The sequence below is a fragment of the Fonsecaea pedrosoi genome, assembly GCF_000835455.1.
Source record: "Fonsecaea pedrosoi CBS 271.37 unplaced genomic scaffold supercont1.4, whole genome shotgun sequence".
Lineage (NCBI taxonomy): Eukaryota > Fungi > Ascomycota > Eurotiomycetes > Chaetothyriales > Herpotrichiellaceae > Fonsecaea > Fonsecaea pedrosoi.
In genome coordinates, this window is record NW_013550612.1 from 3474404 (window position 1) to 3494349 (window position 19946).

At 51.3% G+C, this 19946-nt stretch overlaps 7 protein-coding genes across 7 annotated transcripts in view; 6 read left to right on the forward strand and 1 right to left on the reverse strand.

Annotated features, from left to right (window-relative positions):
• Positions 1-61: 61 nt before the first annotated feature.
• Z517_07057 (uncharacterized protein) lies at positions 62-868 on the forward strand (the record flags this gene model as incomplete). Its single annotated transcript, XM_013428795.1, has 1 exon — positions 62-868. The coding sequence occupies one exon, from the start codon at positions 62-64 to the stop codon at positions 866-868; it is 807 nt and encodes a 268-aa protein (XP_013284249.1).
• A 671-nt stretch (positions 869-1539) lies between these two features.
• Z517_07058 (uncharacterized protein) lies at positions 1540-2238 on the reverse strand (the record flags this gene model as incomplete). Its single annotated transcript, XM_013428796.1, has 1 exon — positions 1540-2238. The coding sequence occupies one exon, from the start codon at positions 2236-2238 to the stop codon at positions 1540-1542; it is 699 nt and encodes a 232-aa protein (XP_013284250.1).
• Positions 2239-2709: 471 nt separating this feature from the next.
• Z517_07059 (uncharacterized protein) lies at positions 2710-4956 on the forward strand (the record flags this gene model as incomplete). The annotated part of the gene is made up of 5 exons (XM_013428797.1): positions 2710-2772; positions 2831-3046; positions 3102-3205; positions 3584-4862; positions 4933-4956. 5 exons carry the CDS (start codon positions 2710-2712, stop codon positions 4954-4956), a joined length of 1686 nt encoding a protein of 561 aa, XP_013284251.1.
• A 4234-nt stretch (positions 4957-9190) lies between these two features.
• Z517_07060 (glutamine-fructose-6-phosphate transaminase (isomerizing)) lies at positions 9191-11521 on the forward strand (the record flags this gene model as incomplete). Its single annotated transcript, XM_013428798.1, has 5 exons — positions 9191-9195; positions 9253-9323; positions 9380-9611; positions 9672-11248; positions 11301-11521. 5 exons carry the CDS (start codon positions 9191-9193, stop codon positions 11519-11521), a joined length of 2106 nt encoding a protein of 701 aa, XP_013284252.1.
• Positions 11522-11906: 385 nt separating this feature from the next.
• Positions 11907-14212, forward strand: Z517_07061 (uncharacterized protein; the record flags this gene model as incomplete). The annotated part of the gene is made up of 2 exons (XM_013428799.1): positions 11907-12179; positions 12239-14212. 2 exons carry the CDS (start codon positions 11907-11909, stop codon positions 14210-14212), a joined length of 2247 nt encoding a protein of 748 aa, XP_013284253.1.
• A 1525-nt stretch (positions 14213-15737) lies between these two features.
• On the forward strand, positions 15738-18413 carry Z517_07062 (uncharacterized protein; the record flags this gene model as incomplete). The annotated part of the gene is made up of 1 exon (XM_013428800.1): positions 15738-18413. One exon carries the CDS (start codon positions 15738-15740, stop codon positions 18411-18413), a length of 2676 nt encoding a protein of 891 aa, XP_013284254.1.
• A 288-nt stretch (positions 18414-18701) lies between these two features.
• Positions 18702-19946, forward strand: part of Z517_07063 (uncharacterized protein) — a gene marked incomplete at both ends in the record, with an annotated part of 3105 nt that continues 1860 nt past the window's right edge. The window contains 2 exons of the mRNA XM_013428801.1: positions 18702-19220; positions 19278-19823. Of these exons, the coding sequence (XP_013284255.1) occupies positions 18702-19220; positions 19278-19823 (1065 nt within the window). The remainder of the gene's footprint in view (positions 19221-19277; positions 19824-19946) is intronic.

Here is a 19946-nt window from a genome sequence, read left to right on the forward strand (position 1 = left end):
GCACAGCAAAGTAAGACAGAGGTCTTCTTACTGGTCAATCTTCGACAAACAGTCTACCACGATGCCTCTTGGGCTGGACGACGATGAACTCGAAGCCTTCATCGGCATATACAAAATGAGACCAAATTCAGAGATCAAGGACACACGTCCCCCACAACGGCAAAGACCCGACAGAGATTCTTGCCTCTCATTGGCGACAGGGCCGTCGACTCGACATGATCTGTCGTGTGGTCGAGGAAGGGAGCAAAAAGAGAAAGAGTTACAGCATCCCAGTCCAGTCGAAGAAGAAAGATCCGACAGTCTCTTTAGTTCGCCTGTAACGGCCTCGCCCCGGACGAAAGCAACTATCCACAGTCTGAGGGAGGGCAAAGGCGACACCAAGCGCTATAGTTTTCTACACTGGTATGACGAAGCGCAACAGGAGCCTCGAAGACTGACCCACAGCGCTTCTCTCCCTCCTATCTCATCTCTTCAATACCAGCCAACACCTGCAAGAAGTACTTTATGGGGGCAGTTCAGTTGGGCGGGCGAATTCGAGAAGGAGCTGCGAGATATCGAAGTCCAACTCACCCGCAAGACCAAGGCGAGATCGGCTGCTAAGTCTTCCCATGTTCGGAGTCAGTCGGCCACTTCATCAACGAGCTCTTCGCAGTCTCAAACTCAGAAAGGGACCTTGAGTTTCTGGAAAGTGAAGAAGGACGCGCATTTGCAGGGGACGACTTCGTCATCCACCAATACGGATGATGGCGTCGGTGCTGCAGAACAATCTGCCCTCAGTGCCGCTGTTCCACCGAGACATACAAGCACAGAAAAACGATCGTCGACTCGCTTCGATTGGTTAGTGAAGCATTCTGCAGGGTTGTGGTAGTGGCACTATCGGCACAGATAGTGGCGGCGGTGGTGCTAGTCCACATGATCAAGGACCTCGAGTTCGGGAGGGCGTTTCGAGGATATGAGTATTTCGAAAATCCTGCCGAAATCCCTCGAGTGCTAAGGGCAACGGCAAGTGCAGCGTTAGCATTTTATGGTGTGGTTTGAACTTTGAGGTGGTCGACGTTGGTTGTACTGAGAAATGAGAGAGGAAGAAGCCGTAACACACGAAGGTTACTACCTCGTAAGAACACAAGCATACATTGAGTTACTTGGGTGGGTTTCGGTCAGAATTGAACATCGAGATTCGAGTCTCGACCTGTATGGAAGAGCTATTTTTACAGGACCACAGGACCGCCGAGGGGGTATTCCACCGTCAAAGTACCTGGCGTGTGACGAGGGAGGTCTGATATACACAATATAAAGTTGTCAGGGAGCTGGGCGCAGCGACAGAATATTCGTGGAGTATACCGGCCAATATGTCCTTCGCCCTGTTGCACCATTTTGCCGCAGTTTCACGTATGGCCGTGACTCCTTGATTCCAGTGAGGCGGGCTTTTCTTCGATGGCTGAGAGAAACGTCGACTCTGCTTCAGATAGATGTGCTGGTTCTGCTGAAAACCAAACACATACGACGAGCAGAGCGAGAAGCCCCCAACAATGACAGCGTCTACTTTGGATACTTCTTCCAACCTCGTCCGTGGCCCTTTTGTTTCCACTCTCTGATCAAGTCGGGCATGCCTTCCATTGCCTTGCGCCTCTTCTCCAACGTCGCCCCCATGTGTCTCTCCCATTTGTGACCCTTGACCTTTTGTCCCTCGCCGGTGCCCCTAATCCTCAATCCCCTCTCGAGCAACCGCGACTCCTTGAACGCCGAGGATTTCCGCCCAGGCGGAAGGAGCTCTTCTATGCCGAATTGCTGTGCGATTTTTACCAGATCTGCCTGCCGCCGCAGCCCGATCTTGGGGCCGGCCCATCGGCCAGTCACGAAGTTTTTGCGTGGCAGGAAGGGGTTCGGCGGGAATTTCTGCAGCGCGCTGGATGTCGGTATCGAAGTCGGCGTGGGAGGAATTGCTTCCTTGGTGGTCTCGACTCTTAAAGACTCCGTCGTCGACGACTCTGTCTGTGAAGAGGATGCGGGTGCAGGTACTGAGATGGGCTGGGCCAGGATGCTCGCGACGAGGCGCGAGGGTGGTGAAGAAGCAGAGGCTTGATTCTGTATTTCCGCAGCTCGGGCGACGGCTGCCTCCTTCGCTTCTCTCCGCGTCAACGGTATCGTGATACCTGTGAATTTGGCCGAGTACAACTGGGGAGGATAACGGGCGAAGAAGTTCTTCAGCCGGAGTGGCAGAGCACTGAGCTCCGCCATGGCAGCGGTGCCGGGAGATCAATGACAGGTCAAGTGGTAATCAATTGGACGGATCGTGATGAGGTGCCTTTGTCCGTCGTCTCTGCGAGAAGGCTGTGGTGTCGTCCTATAGGGTCTGCCGAATCTTATCTAGGTGATCAAAGGAGCATCACCATGAGCGGGTGTGAGAGATTGAGCATTCACCTCTTTTAGAAAAAGTTGTCAGAGCGCGGATTTCAGGACAAAATGCGGCGCAGGCTTGGCAGACGGGAAGTTCATCTGCTGCTTCAGCCTCTTGCCGTTTTTTTCCCTCTCCACATGTTTCTTCTGCCCCCAACGTCCTCAGTATCCCTACGAGTATTACATGCTGCGGAATACTGTCTTCTGTATTCCTGCCACTCAAAGAATATTCCTGAAAATACTCGACGCACTTTCGTCGTCGCCTGCGCTGTCCGGACTGTCTCTCTTGGGCCGTAACCCAGCCTAGTCCCGATGGACGCCTACGGTGGAAACGATGAGGAGAGCGCCGAGTTGCGGAAGCTCTTGGCCGAGGTGGTAGGTTGATATCTAGGCGATGGCCATGTGCTCCTGGGCTAACGTCTGGCGCACGCAGAACGATGACTCGGACAACTTTGAGATCTGGGAGAAGCTCGTCCGCGCCGCCGAGGCCCTCGAGGGCGGAATCAATAGGAACTCGAGTTCGCAGGCGATCACGGCCGTCCGGAGTGTCTACGACCGCTTCCTCTTGAAGTTTCCTCTTTTCTTCGGCTATTGGAAGAAATACGCCGACCTGGAGTTCTCAATAGCCGGGACCGAAGCCGCCGACATGGTGAGGGAGTTTGTTGCGAACAGAAGAGAGACTCGCATGCTAAAAGGATGGACAGGTTTACGAACGTGGGATCGCCAGCGTCACCAATTCAGTGGATCTGTGGACAAACTACTGTTCATTCAAGACCGAGACAAGCCACGATTCCGATGGTATTCGAGAGTAAGTATGAAGCATGTGTTCCCTCTTGTCGAGAACCTAAACATAGCATGACACAACCTCGTTTGGCAGAAGGAGCTGGCGATGAAATCGATGATGATGGCCACCGCAGCTTTGGTGAGCTCATCGTCGCTGTCCCTCCCCTTCCGAGCTTGCTTCTCACTCATCACCAGTCAGGTGCTTTGATTTGATTTGCCCGAGAATTGGGCCTTTGCCCGCCCACCCTTTCTGCAGGACCATCTCAACCTTTGTTGCAAAAGAAATTGAAGGACTATTATCACGCGTACATTCCCCATACTCCCATGTCTGCTTTCTCCCTCCCATTCTCCCAAGTCCCTCGCAAAAGGTAGTGCACAATAATACTAACTAGCGGATGATCAGGCTCTTTGAGAGAGGAGCGGTTTGTGTCGGCCTCGACTTCCTCGCCCATCCCTTCTGGGATAAATATGTTGAATTCGAAGAACGCATGGAAGGATTCGACCGAATCTTCGCCATCCTCGGCCGAATCATACACATACCGATGCATCAATACGCGAGATACTTTGAGAAGTACCGGCAGATGGCACAGTCACGCCCGCTTTCAGCCATCGCTCCGCCCGGCACTCTCACGCAGCTGCAGATGGATATCGAGAACGAAGGAGCCGGCTACAAAGCCGGCCGAAGCCAGCCAGAGGTAGAGCGAGAGTTACGGACCCGGATTGATAACTATCACCTCGACATCTTCCGACGGACACAGAACGAGACTACGAAACGATGGACGTATGAATCGGAAATCAAGCGACCATATTTCCACGTGACGGATCTCGACGAAGCTCAACTGACTAATTGGCGCAAATATCTCGACTTTGAAGAATCAGAAGGTGATTACACCCGCACCCAGTTTCTCTATGAGCGCTGCTTGGTCACTTGTGCGCAGCACGACGAGTTCTGGTTAAGATACGCCCGGTGGATGCTGGCCCAGCCGGGCAAGGAAGAGGAAGTTCGAAACATCTATCAAAGAGCGTCTTGCTTCTATGTTCCGATTGCTCTGCCGACAACCAGACTTCAGTACGCCTATTTCGAAGAAATGTCCGGTCGTGTCGATGTGGCAAAGGACATACACGATGCGATCCTCTTTCAGTTACCAGGCCATGTCGAGACAATTGTCTCTCTGGCGAACATAAATCGTCGTCATTCAGGTCTGGCGGCCGCTGTTGCCGTGTACCAAAGTCACCTGGAGTCTCCGAACGTCGAATCTGCAGCAAAAGCTGCCCTGGTGGCTGAATGGGCGAAACTCCTCTGGAAAGTTAAGGGCTCGACGGAAGAGGCTCGCCAGGTTTTCCAGAAGAACCAACACTTGTACCTCGACAGCCCAGCTTTCTGGTCCAGCTACCTGCGTTTCGAAATTGAACAACCCACAAGTAGCGAGACAGAGCAACAGCATTATGAGCGGATTCGGCGGGTCGTGGACGAGATCCTCACCAAGAGCGCCCTACCAGAAGCCATCGTTCAAGAGCTCATCACGACTTACATGAGGTATCTGCTTGAGCGGGGCACCAAAGATGCAGCCAAGGAATATATGAACCTCGATCGCGAGATCAATGGGCCAATATCAGTCCAGAAGATGCCCAAGACGAACCTGGAGACGGGCAAGACACTTGTTGGAGCTGTCAACGGACAGGTATGTTTTGCCTTTTTTACCGCATTTAATCCCAGACAACCCCGACATTCTTACTGAGACCGCTCGACAGCCTCTCCCCATCCGATATCCCTGATTATGTTACGCGATGGACGGACAGAATCTGTCCCACCACACGTGGTGACAGTTTGACTACGAAGAAACGCCTCACTGACTCTCCCCATCCTGTGGTTGTCCCTGGAAAGGCGGAGTTGAAAACAAAATAATCGGGCGGGGGAAAGTGCATAAACAACATTTCGTATTGTGGAGGATTTGCTGTGTTTTGGGACCCAGTCGGCTGAAATGATAACAACCACTCGTCCCTTTGATCGGATCGTGAGCAGAGCAAAGAAAGGTTCGAAGTCCTTGTACACAAGATTCAAAGATTCAAATGTCGATAATTGCACTGAACTGAATGGAATGAACGCACCCTATCATCATCATCATCATCCTTCCGCCCTTTGGACGTGAATTTCTGTCTCCTATTATTGTTACCTATGCGGTGGTTAGGATTGACACTCTTTACACTCTCACAGACTCGGAGCGAGGCCGCTGCTCCTCACTTACTGTGGAAAAAGGTTGTGTATACATATCTCTGGGTGGCTGACTCGGTCTTAGACAGCAGTAGAGGCGGTCTCCTTTCACAGAGTCGTGCCACGATCAGGACACGGGTAAGTACAGTGTATCTTATTTCAGTGTCAACCTGATCTCAAGGACGAGCTATTTGATTTCTTCCTCCGGCACAAAGACTCAAACACATATTCATGTCAACCAAACTCTTGCAAACCTTACAGAAGCGCAACCGACCACATGTCAATTCCAGGCTTCCGCCATCATCCTTTGCTCTGAGGGTCACCAATCGCACACTTAGACACTTCTGTAAGAAACTTAATCAGTCAAGGAAGGTTCTGATGAGTTGTGGCACGGCCTCTGGTTGCCTGACCACTAATTGAGTGTCTGAGGGAAGTGACTCATCTGCTAGGCTGTCGGGTATAAAATGTCAGCACAAATCCCCGAAATGTTTCAAAGAAAGACATCACTGGCTGGTGGGATTTGGACCGAAACAATATACCTCTGAAGGATGTTGGACTGACACGGGACACAATTGCTTGTTGACCCGTGTCTTTGACTTCAGCCACGGGTATGACACATATTTTCCTTTGCTCTGGGGAGAATCCTGAAAGAAAGAGAAAAAAGCTTTCAGCCTCCGATATCACAGTTGTCTTCTTCCTTGCCCAAGGCTCCGAGTACTCTGAATATCTTCCTTGGCTGGTGGGATTTGAACCCACCGGTATATGATTCGAAGAATGATGAACTCCAGCTCTTCAAAGACACCTAGTGTCTATTGCAGCTTCCGACTTCAATCATATCTGGTGGCTCAAGCCACTGGCAAGGAAGTTGGAGAAAGACGAGACATCCTGGGTAGCCAGCAAAGAGCAGGCCTGCTCTGTTGGGATTCGACTGGGAGTGCTTGTTGGGAAGAAGAGAGGGAGAGAGGTACGAGATGCGAACAGATCTACGGCACCACGACAACGTCTGAGGGCAAGAACGATGGAGCCATGGCCCAAGAACACAGACAGGTCTCAAGCAGCATTCATTTGGGCAAGAGCGTTCATATTCCAGCAACAGCAAGGAAGGGAGGAAGGGCTGTGGTATGTATGTATACACAATATACATGACAGGTACGTATATATCCATTCCAGTGTCCGAACGAACCTATATACATACATGGCAGGTTGGTGAGTCTTCTGCTGCTGCCGCAGCTACTTCCGAGTAAATGCTGTACGAACAGGACTCAATTACAGCGTCGAGGACATGAATGGTATCTGCTTGGATGGACGAAGCTGAGGCTGCTGTGCTGGATCATAGCGAGTCGTGGTTCACCAACATCGACCCCAGCCTGATACTCTACACCAATCGCTGTCCACCTCGGGGCTTGCACTACCAACCGATTCATGAATGCTCTAGGCATTGCTTGCAATGTCGACGACCACAGCCGTAATGGCAGGCTGTCAACCCATCTAGGTGAAAACCGATCGGGTGGGTCAGTTGATTATCACTATAACGCACAACGACATAATCTCTATGACCTGTTTGGGAATAATACCAAGCTCCGCCAAAGCCTTTATGCGAGCATACACAGGTACAAGTATATCACGCTTATGATCCTCCTTCTCTAGCCCTCGATATCGCTCGGTGGCACTCACTAGGACGTATGCTGACGCGCAGAACAAACCGGCCCGCGGTGGCCACGGCGGGGATTATTTCTCAGATTATTCTTTCTCACCAAACTCGATCCAGGGGCTTGGATTGTATCTGAATCTGCTCGTGCCGCTCCTCTATCGATGGGGGACTAGACTCGGTGGAGAAATGGGTGGGTGATGTGAGGAAAACCTTTATTAGCGAGTATTTTGTACTCAGTATCATGCGCCAATCCTCCAAAGTGCTATTTCGGCAATTGGATTCACGATATATCAAGGATCTTTCTTTTGTCCGGGGCCTCAAAACCCTCGTCCAGCAGGATCGCCACGAAAAAGCCCAGGTCGGGCCATTCGACATCGCCTACCCGGTACACTCATCCTGATGGGAGGCAACAGTTGGACCCGAGGGCATTGCAGAGCGAGTGGTAATGCCTTGGAACTGAGATTTTGAACTGCACACACAGACACACACACCTTGGACTTCCTTGCGCTTGTAGTAGAGAAGAACACAAGAACGAATGAATGACGTGATCAAGTGACACTCAACCCCTATTTCATCCGCTCGTGTTATTACAGCCTCTTCTCAACTCTTGGTATGCGGAGCTGGAACCAACTCTCAAACGGGAAAGTAGCCGATCCAAATGCCACGGGGGCCAGATTGTCTCAGCAAGCGACGAGGCGGGATGGGATGACGGCGTGCGACGTGACGAGATAAGTCTCACTCGTCAGCCTCCATATTTTTGGACTTCAGCCACTGGTGGAGCTCTTCCGAGGCTTGTTAAGAGGAGCAACCTCGCATAGACTCGGCTCAGAGGGTAACCTGTTCTGTCCATATCAGCTTGGAGAATAGAGTTAGACCCATTCAGTGTTGACCACGTATACTCGGAGAGACAAAAGGCCAGATGGCAAAAGGATGAGTAATAACACTTGCGGCAGGCTCGTCAGATGTACAAAGATAGAAGTCTGTACGAGACAACAGTGGCACAAGCAAGGGGTATTGACGCTATGGCGACAAGTGTTTCACCACCGAGGGACCCAAGACATGGGAATCTAGCTGCAAAGCTAGGTACTCGTATAGAGGAAACGAGGAGATTCTGGGGGCGGCGTGGGACACGACGAGTCGGATTGATTGAAAGCTTGGAGCTGGAGATGAAGAGACTAGAAAAGCTAGCTGCCTGCACAGCCTCCAAGGTACAATAATAATGAATGGACTTCTGATGGCATAATGTCAACTGTGCGTGCAAGGAGCAGGATGTTGTTGTTTGTTTGCTTGTAGCAATTGTCCCTGCCAAGGAGAATGCCTAGGCGGTTGCCCTGCCAGTGAGAATGTATGTATACCTGGGAAGTGGCCAGTGGGTTGCCGGCGGGCGGTAGGCGGTGGGCATATGTAGGCACTTACTGTGTAGTTACGACTGAGCACCACTCCCTACCAAAACCCGGGTCTTGCCCCCCCACCACCCCCTCCGGCGCCACTCGCGAGCTGCCAGTTGGATCGGGCTTACTGGAAAAGCACCTTCCAGGCTTCTCCCCTACCCAATGCCACCAAGTGGGGGCTAAAATGGTCTCGTCAACCCTTCCAAAAAAACTGGGCCCCAGGCAAAGGACCCTGCGTGTGCGTGTTGCGCTCTTCGTATAGGGCCACATGCGGCTGGCGAGACAGCCGAGTTGAGTTTAGCGGTGACGCTGGTCGTCCTGGTGTTGCGCCTCTGATGCGCGTCCTGGTGTCCGAGACTTGCATGCACCGTTTGGTGCAGTCGAGGTTTGAATTTCAGCCCTGACCTGGATACCGCTGGTTGTCAGCAACGAAAAAGAATAATTTGGTGCTACAACTATTTTGCTGATTCCTTCCAGCTGAATCCCATTTCTCACTCACTCACTCTCACTTGCTCTCCTCCCTTGCTCTTCATATCATCCCCAAAACCCAGAACTTGCCCTCCTTGCCCGTGGCCTGCAATCCTGCCTTGACCGCCCCTCCTTTATTGTCTGCAACAAGTCTATCCTTTCCTTTGTCCGTCGACTGGACCACGACCCTATAACAAGGCTGGCTGAGCGTGCTTTGTGACCGTTCTCTTCTCTTCTCACCCCAATTGAGATCAATCTCTCCAGACATCCGCTGCACCAATCTTCAAGATGTGGTTTGTATTCCCGCCAACCATCCCGGGGCAATGAGAATGAGCTGACGGAATATCAAGTGGCATCTTTGGCTACATCAACTATCTGGTCGAGAAGGACCGCAGGTTTATTCTAGACACCTTGCTCAATGGTGGGTAGTGCCCCGTACATTCCAACCACTCATCTTTCTAACATGGAATTGTTCAGGTCTGGCCCGTCTCGAGTACCGTGGCTACGACTCCGCCGGTCTAGCGGTCGATGGCGACAAGAAAAATGAGGTTTTTGCGTTTAAAGAGGTGGGAAAGGTGGCCAAACTCCGAGAGCTGGTTGAAAAGTCTGGCGTCGACATGACCAAGGTCTTTGACTCTCACTGCGGTATTGCTCACACCCGATGGGCCACCCACGGCCAGCCTTCCAGACTCAACTGCCATCCTCACAGGTCAGTTCAGGAACATTTTCATGTGCATGTGCGAGGCATCCCTCGCTAACCGTCTCACAGATCTGACCCCAAGTGGGAGTTTGCTGTCGTCCACAACGGCATCATCACAAACTACAAAGAGTTGAAGGCCTTGCTCGAGGGCAAGGGCTTCAAGTTCGAGACCGACACCGACACCGAGTGCATTGCGAAGCTTGCCAAATACCTCTATGACCAACACCCAGACATTGATTTCACCACGCTCGGAAAGGCTATCATCAAGGAGCTCCAGGGAGCTTTTGGCCTGCTCATGAAGTCCGTCCACTACCCCCACGAATGCATCGCCGCCCGAAAGGGCTCACCTTTGGTGGTGGGAGTGAAGACTGCCAAAAAGATGAAGGTGGACTTTGTGGACGTCGAGTACTCTGAAGATGGTGGTGCTCTGTCTGCTGAGATTGCAAACCACAATGTTGCAGTCAAGAAGTCTACAGCTGGACTCTTGGCCCCCAACGGCATGTTGGCTCCCCCTGACAAGTCGCTGCTCCACCGATCACAATCCCGGGCATTCTTGTCGGATGATGGTATGCCTCAACCAGCCGAGTTCTTCCTCTCGTCTGATGCTTCGGCCCTGGTCGAGCACACCAAGAAAGTTTTGTATCTTGAAGACGATGACATTGCCCACATCCACGATGGCCAGCTCAACATTCACAGATTGACCAAAGATGACGGTACCAGCAACGTGCGCGCTATCCAGACCATCGAGCTTGAACTTCAAGAGATCATGAAGGGCAAATTCGACCACTTCATGCAAAAGGAAATCTTTGAACAGCCCGAATCTGTCGTCAACACCATGCGTGGTCGTTTGGATGTTGCAAACAGAACCGTCACTTTGGGAGGTCTCAGACAATACATGAGCACCATTCGAAGATGCAGAAGACTCATCTTCATCGCTTGCGGTACCAGCTACCATTCTTGTATGGCTGTCCGGGGTGCGTTTGAGGAGCTCACGGAAATCCCCATTTCTGTCGAGTTGGCTTCCGATTTCCTCGACAGACAGGCCCCAGTTTTCCGGGACGACACCTGCGTGTTTGTGTCACAGTCTGGCGAGACCGCCGATTCGCTCATGGCTCTGCGATACTGCTTGGAGCGAGGTGCTCTCACTGTGGGAATTGTCAACGTGGTCGGCTCGTCCATCTCCATGCTGACCCACTGCGGTGTCCACATCAACGCTGGACCTGAAATCGGTGTCGCCTCGACCAAGGCTTACACTTCTCAGTTCGTGGCCATGATCATGTTTGCTTTGTCCCTGAGCGAGGACCGCCTCTCCAAGGCCCAGCGCCGTCATGAAATCATTGATGGCCTGGCCAAGGTCAGCGAACAATTCCGCGAAATCCTCAAACTCAACGACTCGATCAAAGAAATGTGCGCCAAATTCCTGCAGAACCAGAAATCTCTCTTGCTCCTCGGCCGAGGCAGCCAATACTCAACAGCTTTGGAAGGTGCCCTGAAAATCAAGGAGATTTCATATCTCCACTGCGAAGCAGTCATGTCTGGAGAGCTCAAGCATGGTGTTTTGGCGCTTGTCGATGAGAATTTGCCCATCATTATGATCCTGACCAGAGATGACATCTTCCCCAAGTCACTGAACGCTTATCAACAAGGTAAGGACTGTCCCCGCTTCCATCCCGATGGTCATAGCTAATGATTTGACAGTGATCGCTCGTGGTGGACGACCTATTGTAATCTGCAACAAGGACGACCCAGAATTCCCCCCCTCCAAGACGGAGCGCATTGAGGTGCCAAAGACGGTCGACTGCTTGCAAGGCTTGTTAAACGTCATCCCACTGCAACTGATTGCCTACTGGCTTGCGGTTGCTGAGGGACTGAACGTGGATTTCCCGCGCAACTTGGCCAAGTCTGTCACTGTCGAGTAAATTTGTTTTGCGGAGAGCCTGCAGCGTGTGCGCGTTCTGCTTATTGTGCTATGAGGGATTATCTCAGGGAATGAACTGGGAACACTACCAGAGGGAGAATGAGTACTTTGTAGAAAGTAAATGAGATACCGGTAGAAATTACTTTAAGGAGTTTTTAGAACAAAATATTCCCTGACTTGCCCTCCTGTTCCTAGAGAGAAGATGTTGACATTAAAGGTGTATTTAGTACTTGCAGTCTGTTGTTGTCATTGCCAGGCTGATTTGGAGAAAGTTGGAGAAGTTGCTTGACGAACTCGAAAGGCTGCATTTGGCAATTGAAGGACACATTACAATTCTGTGCCCCAAGTCTCTTTGGCACCTCCTCAAGCTCTTCATATGGAAAGCAATGTCATTAGATGAGTCAATTGTGGCCAAGTCGGTTCTGCAAACGGGTGAAAATGCATCAGCCAGTCGTCGGCTCACACGCGCTCCGTCCTCTCCCAGCACGCGACGTTCGTTCTCTATCGCGCCTCACAACGTCTTCCTATTCTTAGTCGGGTTACGATTGGTCAATGCCTTGACGACAAGGACATTCTTCCAGCCAGACGAGTATTTCCAGGCCTTGGAGCCAGCATGGCAGTGGGCATTTGGAGGAAGAGCAGGAGCGTGGATAACATGGGTGCGATAAACCGACAAAAGGCATACAGACAGTGAAGGAAAGCTCATGACGGACAACAGGAGTGGAAGAACCATCTGCGATCAGCGATACACCCTGCCATCTTCGGGCTATGCTACCAGCTGGCCGACACCGTTGCTGAGCGCTTGATATTGCAAAGCCCTGTTCGCTCAGAGGTCCTGCTTGCTGCCCCAAAGACCTTACAGGCATTCTTCGCCGCGACAACGGATTTCTATACCTGGAGACTTGCGTCCTACGTCTACGGGAAAGACTCGGCAGCAGCTCTGGCAACGTTGTTGTTAACTGTGGTCAGCCCGTGGCAATGGTTCTGTTCTACGCGGACATTCTCCAATTCGTTGGAAACGACCTTGACCGTCATTGCCCTGTACAATTGGCCCTGGCATTGGATGCTTCCACAAACTGGAAATCACGACGCCGCCAAGGCTCCGCTTGAGAACCACGGGATCCGCTCTCGAGACGAATCTGCGGCGGAAAAGGGCTTGACAGACGAGTTGACCCGATTGCGAAGGGCGCTGTTCTGCGCTGCTGTGGCGACAATCCTCCGGCCCACGAATGTTCTAATATGGATGATCTTGACATTCACCACCTTCATTCGGGATTGGAACTCGATAGGCCCAAACTGGGCCGAGTGTATCCTGTTCGTGCGCGAAACAGTGCTCTGTGGGAGCATGGTTCTGGCCTCTTCGACCATACTTGATCGACTATTCTACGACGCTTGGGTCTTCCCACCCCTGAACTTCCTCCAGGTCAATGTTGTCCAGTCACTGGCAAGCTTCTACGGCAACAATGATTGGCACTATTATGTTTCCCAAGGGTATCCTCTTCTTTTAATGACGGCACTACCATTTACATTGACCGGACTGTTTCGAGCCTTGAGCTCAAACGATGCATATTTTGCACAGACACCTCCGGCTGGCCGCGGTGCACTTCGCTCTCTCTCCATCATATGTCTTCTTGTCCCAGCGGCCTTCTCAGTCATCGCACACAAGGAAGTGCGCTTCATCTATCCCTTGCTTCCAGCTCTACATACTGTGACTGCCTTGCCTTTGGCGTCCTTCTTCCAGCCGTTGACAACCTCGTCTTGGTCGTCTCACATGACAAAGCGACTTGTCCTCCTCCTTATTCTGTCCCTAAATCTCACAGTATCATACTACACCACCCAGATCCACAATTCCGGAATTATCGACCTAACACACTACCTACGTCACGAGTTCGAGGCGGTCTATCTTGCCTCTCCCACACCCTCAAACATGACGGTTGGCATGTTCATGCCCTGTCACTCCACCCCATGGCGCTCACATTTACAATACCCCCCGACCTCGACCCACCCAGGCATCCGAGCTTGGGCTCTGACGTGTGAACCGCCACTCAATCTCAACGCGACCGAGAAATCAAGCTATTTGGACGAAGCAGACCAATTCTACGCCAACCCTTCGCTCTGGGTGAAGAAATACATGTCACGCCACCCTCCACAACGCAAGGGCAACACTAGACCCAGCGGCTCGGTGGCAGGAATTCTCGCGGCCCCAAATATACAGGGTAAGATCGACACCATACCTTCCGATCTCCTGGAGAGAGAGCGGGCAGAACATTTCTGGCTCACCAGCGGCCAAGGCCGAAAGCCATGGCCAGACTACCTCGTCTTCTTCGCCCAGCTAGAACCCTCTTTACAAGTAATCCTCAGGGGGAGCGGATATGGCGAATGTGAGCGACTGTTCAATTCTCACTGGCACGACGATGGGAGACGGCAGGGCGATGTAGTTGTGTGGTGCCTCGATCCTGCAAGACAGCGGGAACAGAACCAGAAGACAACCCTGGGAATCGAGACCAAGTCTAGTATCGACATGGATGAATTCGAAGACGCAATCCACGACCCATCCGCGTTGGGAGATACAGGGAAGACGGGGCAGAAGGTCCTCGGCGGCGGCGGCGGCGCTGCGAAGGGAAAAAATAAAGAGCCGTTCAGGAGGGTGGTCGAGAAGCCCTTTTGGAAAGTCAGAGGGCCAGAAAACTGATTTGTGCCGCTCCGTCATTGATTGTGGACTGTCAAAGTAAAATCATAAACGATAAATGAATGGTACCCATACCAGACAAGCCTCCAGGCGCCTCCTTCATCTTCTTCCTCCTTTTCCTTTTCCTAGAGAATGATTGAATACCTCACGAGTCCCTCCTGTCTGCGGCCGCTTTAACTTGTCACGTGATGATCATCCACGTGAGGTGTCGTGGGAGCCTTTGGGAGCCGCGGAGCCTCAATTCGGCCCCCACCGGCCTCTCCTGCCAACGTCCGCCCACTACCCACACCTGCCACACTTCCTTCATCACCTCGTATTTATGAGGTACTCAGTCAGACACTCACATTACACTTACCGACTTACCTACACCTTCGTCGATACAAACCTCCTAGTCTCCTAATGGTCAGCCTCGCCTAATCGACACAGAGGCCTCGAGTATCATTTTACCTGCTGCCATGGATTGTCTACGGGTCAGCGATGCTGCCTGCGGAACAGTAGCACCTACGGCCTTTGGCTTTTGCTTGGAGCCTCGACTTGGTTTGATGCTTGCTATGTCCTCGAATTTTTTGCCCCTTACATAGTATCGGTTCTGCTTGTCTGGATGCCGTTCACCTTTACTTGTACGCAGGATCGTCTCCGTCTTTATAGCTGTCGACTTTGCCTACGAATGAACGAACGATCCTCGAGGACTGAAAAAGAGACGAGAAGGGGCGGGATCCCCACACTCACATGTCGATCAGTCAGACAACTCATATTACACTTACCCACCTCTACATCTCTTACACCTTCATTGACACAGACCTAGTCCTCACAGCGCTTCCAAACATTGCTCAGCAAAGCGGCCAGAGTAGGCACTAACCGAGTTTAGGCAAAGCTTGGGGCAAACGACAAGCAGGAAGGCTTTGATCATAATGCTCGAACTGGTAAAACCGCCTCAGAAGTACATTGGCCGTATGAAGCCACTACAACGTGGTCGGGTCCAATAGGTCTTGCAACACAATAGTTTCAATGGAGGCGCAAACAGCAAACTCCGATAGGTTGGACCCCCCGGTCCCGATCCTCCCCCAGAATCCCAGTCAAGGCTGCAAGAAGACAAAAGTGGCAGAGCTTGCAACCCTCTGCAGCGAAGCGCTATATCCTAGCCAGTCAAAGACGCCTTCGAGAGTAGCTGAGCATATCTCACATGGATGGGATGCAGTAAAAGGGTGCTCATCCACCCTACAATTGCGGACTCAATAACTGCAAAGCACTCAGCCGCAAGTGGATGTGGCAGCCTTCCATGCCGCCCTGGACAGGTGAGCGATATGCGCAAGCTGGAATTGCAGCCCGCTCGCAGCCCTCCTTTTGAGATTTTCTTTGGAATGAACATACTCTGGATTGCTATAATCGCTGTACAACAAGGTATCGGGATTACTTTTCGTCGAAGCGCGCACATTGTCAGCCGGCCCGCTGTTTTTCGACGCCACTCGGGTCCATATCGACACCCGGCGCTCAAGCCTCAGCCTTACGCGTCCGTCATCCATCAAACATGGCAGATACCACTGCCCCTGCAGAGGTGCAGCAAGACTATGGACCCGATATCAGTGAGGATCCATCAAGTATGGTAGATTCTACTTCCCCTGCAGAGCCGACGCAAGACTATGGACCCGATATCAATGGGACTCAGGAAGATTTCAATGAGAAGTTGTTGCAAGCAGCACAAGACGGTGATGCTCAGGAATTGATTCGCTATCTTAAAAGGGGGGCAAACATCAACACGATGGACGAATCCCGTTGCACTGTCCTCCACAAAGCCGCACTGAACGGAAGAACAGAAGTAACGCGCATTCTGCTCGCCCAGAATAACCTCGATGTCAATGCGCAGGACGAGGATGGGCAGACGGCCCTATACGGAGCCACTGTAAGGAAAGAAGAAGCTATCATAGAGCTGCTGTTGAAGGCTGGTGCAAAAATCACAATAGAAACCACTACGGGAGACACAGCTCTCCACCAAGCAGCATCAGAAAACTACCTACAAGGTGTCGAACTTCTACTTGGCAAGGGAAAGACAACGACTATCAAGACCAGCAAGGAAGAGACGGCTCTGCTTGTGAATGATATAAATGGTCAGGGAGACTCAGTTCTGCATGTAGCCGCTCGACATGGCAGCGAAGACGTCGTCAAGCTTCTTCTCAAGTGCCAAGTCGATACGACAGCCTTGGACAAGGGTCAAAAAACAGCATTATACAGGGCTTTTGAATACGAACAGATCTACGTTGTCAAGCTCTTACCTCACCAGGACGACTCACTCAAGTCCCCAGATACCAACGAGATGATACGACTAGCGTATGCAACCTTTAGCGGTGATTTTCCACTGGTACGGGAGTTGATGAGCAAAGAAGATTCAGTGAACAAAGAAGATTCAGTGAGCACGATCCTCTTACACTGGGCAGCAGCCGGAGGATCGCAAAAGATTGCAGAGTTGTTACTTGAAAAGGGCTTTGATGTCTCCAGCCTATATCAATATGGCACACCCTTACATTTCGCCGCCATAGCTGGGGAAGAAGAGGTTTCACAGCTCCTTCTCAAAAATGGTGCCGATGTCAACGCGAATGATCAATATGGCATGACGCCCCTTCACTGGGCTGCCGAAGGAGGCTCCACAGAGGTTGTCAAGCTACTATTGGAGAGGCAGTGTGTCGCTATTATTGATTCAGTATCAGACGATGGACAAACGGCATTACATTGGGCCACATTAACGGGAGAAAAAGGTGTCGTTGAGCATCTATTGGAGAAGGGTGCGGATTTCGAGTTGAGGGATGAGGATGGATGTACGCCTTTGCACAGGGCCTGCGTTGAAGGTCATGCAGAGTTGATAGATATCCTGATTAAAAAGGGTGCAAACTCCGAATCAAGACAACGAAATGGGGGAACGCCATTGCACCTGGCTGCTTATAACAACAAGACGGACGCCATCAGAAAACTACTGAATCACAACGTTGTCAGCAATGCCAGGGACGACGACGATTGGACTGTCTTACACTGGGCTGCAGACAAAGGAAGCAAAGATGCAATGGAATTAGTATTATCATCATTGAAGAAAGAAAGCACAGGGATGATTGCAGCCGAGAACAAGGGCGGGAACACAGCCTTACACCATGCTTGTGCAGAGGGTCATTTTGAGGTGGTGAAACTCCTCTTGGATAAAATGAAAAACACGATCGCTGCCCAGGTCGACCGCAACAAATACGCGCTTGCTGCTGCTGCAAGGAGCGGCGCAGTAGATGTGGTACAGCTTCTAGTTGACTGGGAGGCAAATTTGATGTCTACTGGATCCGGGGAAGAAAGGAACATGTTCTCCATGACAGAGGAGCAGGCTAAGTCAGTTGGAGACATATTGTGGATGAATGGAAGTCACTGGGAAAGATCGCCGAGGTCAGCACGCTGTTCGTTGCAATGGGCAGCTCGAAAAGGAGATCAATATCTATTGGAGAGCGTCCTATCTATTGATCCCACTCTTTTGAGGGAAGGTATCCCAGAAGACGCAACAGCCGCAACACCCTTGTACTGGTCTGCATTTGGCGGTCAAGAAAAGCTTGCGAAATTATTGGCGGAGAAATTGATGGGGAGTCCCAGAAGAAAGATGCTCCCGAAGGAAGATGGACTCAAAGCGCTCAAAATTGCTGTGAGGAAGGGATACAACACCATCGCTCAGGATCTGTTGGAGATAATGTCAAATGAGCCAGGTGGAGAGACGAACAAATGGACTCCGCTTCACTGGGCAGTGCACTATCGAGATAAAAGTGTTGTTCAGGACATGCTGCGCAGTGGCGCCAACCCCGAGGAGAGAATCAACAAAGGGAAATCGGCTCTTAAGCTCGCTCAGGAGTTGAGCGCCAACGAGATCCAGACGCTTCTTGAGAATCCCTTACGGTTTCCTCGAAAGCCGGCTCCTCTGAAACTTCCAGACTCTCCAGGAGAGGGGCCGACAGATGTCTGCAACACCTTCACTGCGAATATCGTCGACTTTTCTCTCTCCGAGGGAACAGATACCACCCTTCCAATACAGAAAAGCGTCTACGACATCATATACGGGAGTGGACCAGAAAAGATAATGGAGAAAATTCGGCGGAGTTGGGATATCAAGCAGCTTGAACACCAATTCAGGTGGATACATCTTCCAGCAAACAATGTGAGTGACGGCGCCTATCCTCGACCATTGTAACCTTTGACTGATTCTGAGCAGTGGCGTTGGCTTAAGGTAAAAGAGAGAGAGAGTGCCTACCGAGTTGTTGAGCTTATCTCCTGACATTTTGGCCAGGACCTTGTGCAAAGAATCTCTAAAGACGCGAATAAAACAGACGAGGAGTATGCTCGAGTGGAAAACTTCATATCAGAGAACCGTCGCGATGGTGAACATCTGGGAGATGCACATTGCCGATTTATGAACACTGGCGTGCGCGTGAGATACTTTACCATACACTTTGTTTCTGGTCTAGCCAAGTCATTGACTATGTTTCAGTTTCATCAGATTGACTTTACCTCTAGTAAAGAGGCAAGCAGCATCTCCACGGACCGGAGACAACAGGCGGTGTCAAAGACAGATGCGCCAATCAAGAGGTCGGAACTCCCTACTGAGAAGGAACCAGACAAGCAGAGAAAATCACATCTTCCTGGACCAGAACATCAGGAGAAACGCTCCCCGAAACCCTCGGAAAACAAACATGGCGACCTCGAAGGCACTGCCACCGCAGCTGAGCACGCCGAAAATGTTGGGTCACAAATGTCTCGTGCCAACGCCACCCCCTCTAACGCCATCGAACCAAGGGCCAGGGTAGGTGGAACGGGTAATGGTGAAGTGCCTAGCGCATCGAACGAACCGGGCAAAGGCGAGACCAACCCTGAGCAGAAGAAGCCCCCCACGGCCGCGAAAGCAGGGCAAAGCATTGAGACGACCAAAAAAAGGGACAAAGATAGAGTGTATGACACTAGAGGAATGACTGGCCTGAAGGGATCCAAAATGGCAATCTGGGTAAATTGAATCCAGAGCAATGTCAGCGGTTTGCTGGGACCTGCTAACTATTCAAAGGTACCATTCGTGACTTGGGAAACTGTTCACGGCCAGAGGCAATGGCGAAAGGCTATTAGAATGGCCAAGCATGTGCAACAAGATTCGGACGGCTTCAATGTTATCAAAAAGAACGTATTGGGCTCAAGCATCAATGAAGCCTTGGCACAGGTCGATGAGGAAAAAGTCAGCCTTGGGAGGGTTAACTTCCTTTTGGACAGCTCCATCAAAGAAGTTATTAAAAACATCAGCGAAAAGACTGACAACGATAGCCGCGCCAACCTCGACGATGAATTGAAAACCCTTGAAAGAGCCATCGAACAACTGCGAGAGTCTACCCCATCTCCTTCTCTGTCGGTCTTCAAATGTCTTGAGGATCTACGAGAGGCCGTGGAAATCTACTCTGGAAAGCTCGAGACCAGCAAGGAGACTCAACTGCTACGCTATTATCTGGGTTTGTCACCGAGGGACGATGTCACAACTCATCATCTCCACGTGTCTCGTACCTTGGATCAATATCACTACTCTTCATTGCCGGACACAAGAAGACGCGACGCGGATCAAGTGGTGCGACGCTATCAAAATGCCAAATGCAGGGGGCAGCGAAGCGACGAGAACCAACGTGACAGCCAGAATGAACACAACCAGAATGAACACAACCAGAATGAACACAACCAGAATGAACACAAC